This window comes from Vespa crabro, chromosome 13, assembly GCF_910589235.1.
Source record: "Vespa crabro chromosome 13, iyVesCrab1.2, whole genome shotgun sequence".
NCBI lineage: Eukaryota > Metazoa > Arthropoda > Insecta > Hymenoptera > Vespidae > Vespa > Vespa crabro.
The window spans coordinates 969916-982500 of NC_060967.1; the positions used below are offsets into that span (position 1 = coordinate 969916).

The 12585-nt window shown below is 28.5% G+C and overlaps 2 protein-coding genes and 1 long non-coding RNA gene across 5 annotated transcripts in view; 1 reads left to right on the forward strand and 2 right to left on the reverse strand.

Annotated features, from left to right (window-relative positions):
• Positions 1-417: 417 nt before the first annotated feature.
• On the reverse strand, positions 418-8599 carry LOC124428727. 3 transcript variants are annotated; one of them, XM_046973122.1, is made up of 7 exons: positions 6328-8599; positions 5822-5868; positions 2587-4991; positions 2303-2444; positions 2026-2169; positions 1748-1899; positions 418-1126 (listed from the first exon to the last, which is right to left on the reverse strand). In XM_046973122.1, the coding sequence occupies exons 3-7, from the start codon at positions 2712-2714 to the stop codon at positions 922-924; spliced, it is 771 nt and encodes a 256-aa protein (XP_046829078.1). In that variant the 5' UTR covers positions 2715-4991; positions 5822-5868; positions 6328-8599; the 3' UTR covers positions 418-921. The 3 variants fall into 3 exon arrangements, with proteins under 3 accessions (XP_046829078.1, XP_046829079.1, XP_046829076.1); XM_046973123.1 differs by having other exon boundaries at positions 2587-4438; positions 4537-4991; positions 5822-8599; XM_046973120.1 differs by having other exon boundaries at positions 5822-8599.
• Positions 8600-10265: 1666 nt separating this feature from the next.
• LOC124428685 lies at positions 10266-10810 on the reverse strand. Its single transcript, XR_006943255.1, has 2 exons — positions 10671-10810; positions 10266-10325 (listed from the first exon to the last, which is right to left on the reverse strand). It is a non-coding gene; the product is annotated as an uncharacterized LOC124428685 (long non-coding RNA).
• A 147-nt stretch (positions 10811-10957) lies between these two features.
• LOC124428684 (ribosomal RNA processing protein 36 homolog) overlaps positions 10958-12585 on the forward strand; it is a 2215-nt gene continuing 587 nt past the window's right edge. Inside the window, exons 1-3 of the mRNA XM_046973030.1 lie at positions 10958-11149; positions 11321-11831; positions 11920-12585. The exon at positions 11920-12585 is cut by the window's right edge and continues 587 nt beyond it. Coding sequence (XP_046828986.1) covers positions 10961-11149; positions 11321-11831; positions 11920-12074 — 855 coding nt within the window. The 5' untranslated portion in view covers positions 10958-10960 and the 3' untranslated portion in view covers positions 12075-12585. The remainder of the gene's footprint in view (positions 11150-11320; positions 11832-11919) is intronic.

Sequence of the window (12585 nt, forward strand, 5' to 3'; positions counted from 1 at the left end):
ATATATATATATATATATATATATATATATATATATAGAGAGAGAGAGAGAGAGAGAGAGAAAGAGAGAGAAACTTAGATGACAATTTTATAAATTCAACACACGATAGGTTTCCGGGATTACATTGGGGGCATAACTTTCAACATGAAACGACCATGCTCGAAGATGACTTGTATACTAACGTAATATGATGAGATGAGATAATATAATATATATCTATATATCTAACATATTAAGATATATTGGTATATTCTCGTAATAATAATATTTCAAGATGGATAATCTCGATTTCATATGTACATGAATATCTTATTATTACACAATCCTTAAACGTAGATTTCATTTCATTGAAAACTGATATATATATATATATATATATATATATATATATATATCAATTGAAAATGATGCGGTAAATGCAATTTTATATATATATTTATATAAATTATATATAAATCTTATCTAAATTTGTAATAAGAATTAGCTTTAACTATTTTTCATCACAAAATGATCGTCCTATTTTTAACTATATATATATCATAATTTTTATTCTCGTTCACTGTCGTATTAAGATTAAAAAAACAAAAGGAAAAAACTCTATAATTTGAATCAGAATTTAAAAGGAAGGAAGAAGAAAGGAAGAAAAAGGGAAAAAAAGAAGTTGTAACAGCTCGTTCCATTAATTACGATAGTTAGATATCGATCATACTCAAGTAGATTTACATTTCATTTCTATTCCGAGAGACCAAATAAAGTTCGCGTGACTGGAGGAAAAAAAAAAAAAAAAAAGAAAACTATTACGTTTTACCTCGAGTTCCCATTTGTTCTTTCTCCCTTTCTTATTTTCTTTTACTTTTTCCTTTCTTTCTTCCTTTCTTCCTTCCTTCCTTCTTTCTCTTTTCTTCTCTTCTATTCTTTTTTTTAAAACGAACCGATTAAGTTCTTGACTTTATAATTTGTCTTCTTAATTCTTTTATTCATTTCATCGATAAAAACCTGAAGAGTCTTTATACTGTTTTCTTCGAGCAATTTTATTATACGATTTTGGAAAAAGCGCGTTATGACAGAAGTTAATATATTCATCACTGGATCTAATTTATTACTGTGGACTGTCATACTGAATGAGCTGAAAGAAAAGAATTTTTTACATGTAGTAATATACATGCATGTACGCACACACACATATGCACATTTCTTTTTCTTATATAAAACGTTAAGATTAAAGTGTTAAAACGTTTCTTAAAAAATGATATCAAAGATAGAATATTTTGATACAACGCAAGATACTCCAAAAAAATACATCGAGACAAATTAAAGCGTTCAATATAATTCCTTATCAAACGTAAGTTCGATCATATCAGGTGTTAAGTGATTAGAATATTTATTTTATTTTTTAATAATAATAATAATAATAATAATAATAATAATAATAATAATAATAATAATAATTTGCTGATTACTATTATTCGTAAAGATTGTAAATTTCAATTTATCTAATGGCTCCATTAATTTATCAAACTAGAATATGCTGAATAGAAGGAAGAAAAGAATTATTATCTTATCTTTAATCGTTCTTTTAACTACGGATTTATTATATTTTAAGTATCTTTTAATTAGTCGATAATTGATTTGCTTATACTGATCCTATTCTTGCGTTGCATTGTTGATACTTTTTAACAATTACATTTAACCTAAATTGGAAATAATAAGAATAATAAATATTAGAAAACAAAAAAATGATAATTACTCGATTCTATGGATCCTTATACCGTGAAGTATCATTTCGTATTTATTGAGATCTATTTCGAACGAAACATCGAAATCAGTATCTTCAATAAGTCCGTAAACCTCTCCTCGTTTCTTCATAAATAAATATATTAAATCGTAGTCGTAATTAAACTGCAAAAATAATATCCTTAGTTATTTCGAATTTGTTATCGCAATAATGAAGAGAAAAAAAAAAGAAAAAAGATTTCTTTATCTATTTTTTTTTTCTCTCTTTCTTTCACGTAGAATAATTCTTACATCCAATAATTGCCATCTCAAAGATACATCGAATAGAAGACGCTTATATTTGTATTGCATCATTGTATTCTTCGATTGTTTCACATTCGTTATATGGTGTAGAAATCCATTTCGCAAATTGATCTTCCCATTGAAAATTCCCGGCTAAAATAATATTAAACGAATAACGAGTATATATAATCTTTTCTTTTCCCTCTGTTTTTCTATTTTTTTTTTTTTTTTATTTTGTTAATCTTTTTTTTAATTAATTAATTAATTTATTTAAACGATTACGTACCAAATTTATAACATTTCCAATGTAATTTGGAAGGTTAACCGGTTCCACCCCCCTTTTAACCAGGAAGTCAAGAATTTTTGGCAAGATCTCATCGAAAATATTGTTTACATTCACTTTGCCTGATTCGAAGTTCGAATATTCGCTAGACATTGGAGAAATTAAAAATTTTTAATGCGAAAAAAAAAAAAGACAAATAAAAAAAACAGAAAAAAGATATATAAAATAAAATAAACAACGCGATAAAATAAATACTATAACTAATAAATTTCTAATAAATCTCTCACCCAATGATCATAGAATTTTTCACTGGCAATAATTCTGACGAAAATCCAATGTCCCCCGTAAAATTTCCATTACAGTATGTAACAATGATCGAAAGGAAAATCCAAAACGTTAAATTTCGTTGATTCATTTCGACAAATACGAATTGAATATTATTATCGATCTGAGAATTCTAACAACGATCCTATCCATTTTTATTGATCATCCTTATCGAAATTTTTGGCTTCAAAATACGATAACGATTTTATTTTCGACGAAAAAAAACGAAAAAAGAAAAAAAAAAAAAAAGAAAAAAAGAAAAGAACAAAAGACAAAAAAGAAAGAAAAAACGTAGGCATCTTAAAAGAGAGAAAAAAGTGGGGGAAAGAAAAGAAAACGTACGACTTGTACACACGTACGCGCGCGCACGCACATACACACACCCATACAAAGTAATAAAGTACACGAGATTCTCACTGTGTACGAGATCAGTTTTCGAAAGCTTTAAATTTCACTTTCAATTTTGTCCGAACCGAAGAAACATCTCTCTTCCTCTCTCTTTCTCGCTATCAAACACTTTTGCTTTCTCGAGTTTTACTTTTATTTTTTTCTCTCTCTTTTTATCCTTCATAAACGCGCTCACTTTCGCTCACATTCGATATACTAACCTACGAGAATCTTTGAATTTGACCTTGAAACACAGATCTCACCCGACGTATTTTGAATTCTTTGCAAAACAATCCCAAATCTTCGTTTTACCTTTCTACGTGTACATGTAAAAAAGGAAGAAAGACAAAAGAAAAAAGAAAAAAAAAAAAAAAGAAAGAACAAAGAAAAACCAAAAGATAATACACAAATTTTCAAAAAAGATAATAAAAAATAAAAAAAAAAAAAAAAAGCTCGTGCGCATGTGTACGATTTCTATCTATTGAATCGGAATGATTGATTTTAAGATAAAATCCCAATCGTTTTTAAAGATTGTTCTTTGTTCTTTATCAATAACCTCAATAATCATTCTTGGAATGTCTTGTAGCTTATTATATCTATGTCTAAACATCTAATATTTATTAAATAACGTAGAGAAGAAAATATCAATTGATAAGAACCAATCGCGAAGAAAATATATTATAAACGTATACGAAGGACAAATTTAATCAGATAGATTAAATATATGATAAATAAATTTTAATTAAAAAACTTTCAAATGCATTTCTTCATTATAAATATATAATATGTAATGTCATTTGATATATCTATATATTTGTACATAAGTTGATATAACGTTTGAAAAAAAAAAAAAAAAGAAGAAGAAAAAGAATTAAAAACGCGCTGAATTATTTCTCTTTTTTTTTTTTTTCCATGAACAAAATCGAGTAAAAGAAATGTCCGATTTCTGAAATCAATATCGCGAACGAATACGAACAATACTTTAATGACGATTAATTGCAATGTTTAATTAAACGACTCTACAATCGATGAAATGAAATAAATCTATTATCCTGAGGTCTAATATTTAAAAATAAACATTTTAAAAATAATCGAAAAAAAATATATACGTATATATGTACTATATTACTAGCGAGTAATTATTCGAAATATCGAATTTACTCGCGTACTCGTCAATAATAATTTATTCAAACAAAATTACAATTAATATAATTCGTGCCGTAATTTTTACGGACCCTTCGTCCTCGGCATGATATTAACGCACACTAGAAGGATTAAAAATTTTTTTTTTTAGATTACTCACTACTTAAGAAGTTCTCTGATGGCTCCAAAACACTCCGAAACTCGACAGAAGTAGATTGCAAGCGTCGATTAGTTGATATCTTAATAGGATTTACTTGATGAAATTGATTATCTTGAAAATAAATACTAGAAACAAAAAAAAAATGAAAATTTTTGATTAATTTTATTATAATCAAATAAGTTGTATAATTATAATTGACTATGATATTTAAATGTTTACTTACAAATATTCTCTTCTAATGAAAGTATAGTAGTTTTTTGATTATCTTCCATGATGCACCGACTCTAACGCGCGAATAATTATTTATTAATTGCTGGACGAACACTGAATCTAATTCACGAATTTTTACTCTGTGTGTGTGAAAAAACAGTCTGTGTGACTGTTAAAAAATGATTAACAAAACTTTATACGAGCAAACACTGACTCTATTTACGACTGCATTGCACGCAGCCAACTGGAGTACAAATAATTCAAACGCCTAACAATTAATTTAATTCACGAGAAAACCCGTACAAATTTTAATTAACGAACAAACACTGACTCTATTCTCGCGTGATTTTATTTATTTATTTATTTATTTATTTATTTATTTATTCTATTATTTTCTTTTTTTGGATTTCATTTAAACGATGCAACACACGATTTATTCATTGTCTCGCGCGCGTTTGCAATGATCATCTGAAAAGAAGAAAAACGAAATTTCATTTGGTATTTATAGTAACAATAGAAAAAAAAAAGAACCAATTATATACATATATATACATATATGTATGATAAAAATTATTGAGGAAGTATTTCAACAAAAATTAACACAAAAATTACATATATATATATATAGAGAGAGAAAGAGAGAGAAAGAGAGAGAGAGAGAGAGAGAGAGAGAGAGAGAGAGAGAGAGAGAGTTAATATTTATATGAACGATGAAGAGTTCCAGCATCAGAAATATAATCTATACTTCCATCTATCCAGGAAAAGCTTGAAAATAATACAAAATTTCTATACACATAAATCTCTAATGGACAGTAATTTAATAAATAACACGCATGATAAAAATACGTATATTAAATAAAAAGATATTATAATATATTCTATTATAAAATACATAACTATTTCAAAGAATAATAATCGATCCTTTCGTAGATTTATTAAAGCTTTAATATTCTTTAAAATTGAAAAATATGTTTCTATGTCCTTTAAGAAGTCTGATGCTCGATTGTATTTTCTTTTCTTTTTCTTTTTTTTTTTTTTTTTCTTTTCTTTTCTTTATGTCACGATCTCAACCGAATATATTCCTGGAAATTCTCGAGCAATAAAATTCCTCGAAATTCACAGTCCACTAGTTATTTATATGCGTATACTCTGTCTCTCTCTCTTTCTCTCTCTCTCTCTCTCTTACTTTCTTTCTTTCACTCTTTTTCTTCTCTCTCTCTCTCTCTCTCTCTCTCTCTCTCTCTGTTTATTACGTCTCATTTAATATCATTAACAAAAAAGGAAATGGAAAAACTTACCACAGCTACAAATGACCTCTCGTATTTGTTGCTCGTCCTTGATAAATCTGAAAATATTAGCATTGAAAGTATTAGCACATTATGAAATTAAATAATACGTAATATACATATATATATATATATAATATATATGTGTAAATACATATATATATATATAAATGTATAACACGAAAATCGAATTATAATACGAAAAATGATCAGGAACGATTACTTGACGAAAGATTATTAATAGGAGGCATCGTTAAAGGACGAAATAAATTTCGATATAATGAAAATAAAGGCAGAAAGTTTGAAAAAAGAAGACAACGCGATAGTTCCTCATTCCCCCTTCACCCATCACCATCTATATCACTACACGCGCGTCAAATAGCCGATTTTATTTTCGCGAATATCTCTTAAACGCAACGATTCTATAACTCGATATTGTCGATTCGCATAAAACGTGTTTAAAGAAATCGATTGATGTATAAAGGATAGATTGAAATTAAAAAAATCTTACTAATTACCTGTAATTAACGAGGACGATACAGATCCCGTGTCGAACTGGTCGTATGAGAATACAAAATGGCGTCTTGTCACCGGTAAAACAGTTGAATAATTCGCGGCGCGCATGCGCATTACGTCATTGCAAATAATCCTACGCTGTAATAAATGTATACATACATACATACATACATACATATATATATATATATTTAATTAAAGCAAAAAAAAGAAAAGAAGCAAAAAATCATTATATTTATTGATATCATGAAAATAATTTTTTAAGCTATTTACTTATCTCATTGATTGAAATAAATCTTCGCATTTGTATGCAATGTTGCCCCGGTACATTTCATAGCTTCACCTTCTTCATTACATCGTGAGTCAAAAGAACATATAATTTATTAAAACAATTGACGAAAATTTTCATTTAATTTATATCCCTTTTGTATGCGTCGTACGTGTATTTATTTCTTTCTTTTTTCTTTTCATATAGAAAATTTGTTTACAATTTTTATACAAACATATGAAGGTATTGAAAGATTAATGAGTAAAATATATATAGAAATTGTTTCGACTCGCAAGTTACTGAAAATGGTTGGCAATACTTTTTCAAAGGAAAGGATGAAAAATTTGAAATATGAAAAGAAATAAACGAAAAATAGGATTTATATATATATATATATGTATACATAAATTCTATTCTAATATATACATTCGACAATACAATTATAATATATACATACATATATTGGAATATCGATCGACCTATAATAAATTAATTTTTTAATTGTCATCGAATTAATTTCTTAAAAAAATAAGTTACATACTATCTGTCCTAAATACTATAGACCATAGCGTACGATATAAACCTTGCTCTTAGTAATATTTGAATTTTACAGTATCGTCGATCTAAAAACATTTATGGTGATGAGTGTAAGAGAATTTAGATTTGAAAAATTGTGATGCTTACGTGAATAGAATTATTTCATATTTTATACATTTTTATTATTGAGTAATAAATTTTTTGCATTTTCTTTTTTTTTTCTATGATTCAATAATACTCAATTTCGTTTTAATTTTGTATCTAAAGTCGAGTTATAAATTATTATTATTTTTTCTTTTCTAAAGTTCAATCGAATTAATAACATTATTCTTATGAAATTAAGATCAATATTATAAAGTCATAGTTACAAAACGTAAAAGATGTGGCAATTGTGTGAGGTTTCCTGAAAGTGTATTGAATTAAAGTGGATAAAAAAATGAAACGAGAATACAAGGAAGTCTACCAAGGTAATCAGATAGTATCACGTACACGAGTAAGTTTATTTGTTATTTTACAATTTTATTTAATAAATTCGAGTCGTATATTTTTCACTTTTTTTTTCTTTTTCTTCAAAGTTAAATCAAATTAAATCTATAACTTTATCTTTTATAAGTAATACATTTCTTATTTCTATAAAATTAAGGGAATAATAGTTAAATAAGATTATTATACTTCCATTAAAACAATGTACCAGTAATATAAATTAATAATTAACTAATATTTAAACAATGGCATATTCTTAGCAACATTATAAAGATCACAAAATAATTAATGTATATATATATATATTTATTCTTCTCTATGCCTCTTAATATTTTCTAAATTCAATAAATAATAAATATAAAAGAGTAGTTAATTAGTTAAAAATCTGTCTTGTAACTTTATATTATATATTGAGTTGGCAACTAAGTGATTGCAGAAAGTGATTGCACAAAATCAGCAATCACTTAGTTGCCAACTCAATATTATAAGGACCGGAAAGTAATGTCGCTTTAAAAAAACTCTCCCTGATTAGGGACCGGAAAGTAATGTCGTTTCCTTAAAGCGACATTACTTTTCGGTCCACCTGATTAGAGACCGGAAAGTAGTGTCGTTTTCTTAAAGCGACATTACTTTTCGGTCCACCTGATTAGAGACCGGAAAGTAGTGTCGTTTCCTAAAAGCGACATTACTTTTCGGTCCACCTGATTAGAGACCGGAAAGTAATGTCGTTTCTTAAAAGCGACGTTACTTTTCGGTCCACCTGATTATGGACCGGAAAGTAGTGTCGTTTCCTTAAAGCGACATTACTTTTCGGTCCACCTGATTATGGACCGGAAAGTAGTGTCGTTTCCTTAAAGCGACATTACTTTTCGGTCCACCTGATTATGGACCGGAAAGTAGTGTCGTTTCCTAAAAGCGACATTACTTTTCGGTCCACCTGATTATGGACCGGAAAGTAATGTCGTTTCCTAAAAGCGACATTACTTTTCGGTCCACCTGATTATGGACCGGAAAGTAATGTCGTTTCCTAAAAGCGACATTACTTTTCGGTCCACCTAATAGAGACCGGAAAGTAATGTCGTTTCTTAAAAGCGACATTACTTTTCGGTCCACCTGATTATGGACCGGAAAGTAATGTCGTTTCCTAAAAGCGACATTACTTTTCGGTCCCCTAATAAAAAATAAGTTGCCAATACCGCAATCACTTAGTTGCCAACACCGCAATCATTTAGTTGCCGCTTGGCAACTAAGTCATTGCGGAAGACTGGATCCGCAATCACTTAGTTGCCACTTGGCAACTAAGTCATTGCGGAAGACTGGATCCGCAATCACTTAGTTGCCACTTGGCAACTAAGTCATTGCGGAAGACTGGAACCGCAATCACTTAGTTGCCACTTGGCAACTAAGTCATTGCGGGAGACTGGATCCGCAATCACTTAGTTGCCACTTGGCAACTAAGTCATTGCGGGAGACTGGATCCGCAATCACTTAGTTGCCACTTGGCAACTAAGTCATTGCGGGAGACTGGATCCGCAATCACTTAGTTGCCACTTGGCAACTAAGTCATTGCGGGAGACTGGATCCGCAATCACTTAGTTGCCACTTGGCAACTAAGTCATTGCGGGAGACTGGATCCGCAATCACTTAGTTGCCACTTGGCAACTAAGTCATTGCGGGAGACTGGATCCGCAATCACTTAGTTGCCACTTGGCAACTAAGTCATTGCGGGAGACTGGACCCGCAATCACTTAGTTGCCACTTGGCAACTAAGTCATTGCGGGAGACTGGATCCGCAATCACTTAGTTGCCACTTGGCAACTAAGTCATTGCGGGAGACTGGATCCGCAATCACTTAGTTGCCACTTGGCAACTAAGTCATTGCGGAAGACTGGATCCGCAATCACTTAGTTGCCACTTGGCAACTAAGTCATTGCGGAAGACTGGAACCGCAATCATTTAGTTGCCACTTGGCAACTAAGTCATTGCGGATGTCAAAATCCGCAATCACTTAGTTGCCAACCGAATAATATTGAATTAAAATGTTTTAAGTGTACACTGTATACAGACTAGACAAAATTTAAGAATGTTATATGCGTGTGTGATGTGTGTATTCAAAATACAATTCGTAAGAATTAATATTCACCTTTTTATATATTAATTAAAAATTAATTAAAACCTCTTAAAGATGAACTTATTTATATAGAGCACTAAAAAGTACATGTTAATTGCTATTGAATATGTCCAATACGAAAAATACACACTATATATATGTATATATAGTGTGTATTCAACATATAAGTGCTATATATATATATATATATATATGTCTTATACAATATAAAATAGGATTAATAAACCATAAATAATTAAATCAATCTTATAAATATGTAATGCATTGGTTCAAGGTTGAATACTTCTATTAATTTTCTTTTTATCGTGGTAAACAAATACTTGTAACCAACTAATTTAATTCTTTTTACAATGACAATTAAAATTCAAGTTGAAAAAACTAATTGCCTTTTAGCCAATAATGTATATTATCACTTTAATACTTACTTTTATATATTGTGGTTTTGTGCATATAGGTATTCATGTCTATGATTAGGTAATAAAGATTCTAATGACATATAGGCCAAAGGATGAAATTAAAAATTGTTTTTTCTTTTTAAATTTATTAATGGGTGCTTAGATATACAATAGTAGAAACAATATCTAAAACCAAAAGAAAGTAAATTTTATATATCTATGATGGAGAATTTATTATACATAAATCCATTATACAAAAAATTGGAAAAAAAATCTTTTTTAATTTTTTTTCCAAATTCATTGTACTACCATAATAAAATTGTATATTTCACATTGATAAGCAACTACAAGTATATAATGTTTTTATATATTTCTTATATATTGTAAAAGTTTATATACTTCTATATAAATACTAATTTTGATTTAGCTTAGATCACTGTAAGGAACACAACAAATAATATCAAAAAAAAAGATATAAATATATAAGAGTGTGAAAAATCTCTGTATATTTCACATTACTAATCTACCTACCTAACCTAATCCATACTAATTCGGTTGTTTATTATTATACACTGATACGATAAACACATGATGAATGAATAGTGTTCCATGTTTTTACACTTATAATTTATATTTTGTTCATACTGTCATTGTGTCAATGAAATTGATTGACAGTAATTAATAAATTGATGAACAGCCTTAATAACATTTATATATATATATATATATATATGAGATATGAGATAATTTTAACTATTTATTATTAAAATTTTAAAACTCTAAATTATTAACCTAAAAAGAGACATGATGAGCCATCTTGAATGCAGCTAATCTTATCTTACGAAATTGCTGTTCAATCGGTAATACAGATTTCTTTCACAAAGAAAACATTTTCGTATTTATACGAACCGCGATTGTTTCTCATAAATGATAATTGTTTATTATTTTATTTATTTGTATTTAAAATGAGTGCAGAAGATTATGAATTTTTGGACAATGATAAGGATCAAGTAAGATGCTTCTTTAAACGTATTCAAATTGTTTCGATATCTTTTTTTTTATCGTAGAAAATTAAAATGTATTATTTGAGGTTATGTTTCTTATAATATATATCAATTTCGTTTTCTTTTTCTTTTTTATTATTAATTTCTTTTTCTTTCCTTATAATCGACGAATCGTAGGATGAAATTCGTGAGGAATTGTCACATATGAGTTTCGAGGATTTACAAAAATTAAAAGAGAAACTTGGTACAAAGGTGTACAATGAAACCGTATTTGGTAGTCGTAAGAAAAAGGAAGTTGTTTTCAATCGAGAAAACAAAAATAGACCAAGAGAAATGCCAACGAAAAGGCAAGTGCCAAGATTTAAGGAAATAATTCAGGTTAAAAAGCGTATACCCAGAGATCCACGTTTTGATAATCTATGCGGTGACTTTAATGAAAAAGCATTTAAAAACGCATACAGTTTTATTAACGATATAAAGGAGAACAATTTAATTACTTTAAAAAGCGAGCTACGAAAGACAGCTGATCCGAAAGAGATAAAAAAGATCAAATATCTTATTCAACGATTGGAAAATCAATTGAGAGAACAAAAGAGAAAGAACATGAAAGAAAAGAAGAGGATTGAAGAGAAGAAGTCAATAATAAATGCTCTCAAATCTGGACAAAAACATTCTTTCAAAAAGAAATGTAAGTACCTTTTTCTTTTATTCCGACATCATAAACGATATTAATTTATAATTATCTCACGCTTATATATTCTATATCTTAATTATAGCGGAGAAGAAAGTTCTTGATCTAATAACTCAGTATGAAGAATTAAAAGATTCAGGAAAATTGAAGAAACACATCACAAGGTTGCGCAAAAAGGCTTTACACAAATCCAGAAGGCAAATTGAACAAATGAACTGGACAGTTACTAATGTAGAATAATAAATTAATAGGTATTCATAAACCTTAGGTAAGAATAAATAAACACAATTAATCTTAAAGAAATTATAACTCATTTCTAATTTATTATCAACATCCTCATAATTCTCAATATCCGAATGACATTCTATCTAATAATGGAGATCCAAAGAGAAAAACGCTGATTAATTATGTATTTTTTATTTAACATCAAAAGTAATGACACTTGGGTTGGACAATGTCTCTCGCTTCATCCTTAATGTATTTCATGTGTGAAAACGGAACTTATAGAATAATCAATATGAAAGGAATCATTAATTAGAAGAGATATTTGATCGATAGAGCAGTGTTATCTCTGTAATTCTATTCTCTTAGCTGTGTCGTTTTCATCCCCTATGTATTATGTGTTTTTTCTCTTTCTCTGTGGCATGTATGCATGTATGTATGTATATATGTATGTATATATGTAAATATGTATATATATTTATATATATGTGTATGCGTGTACAGGTATATGTGTGTATGTGTATATATA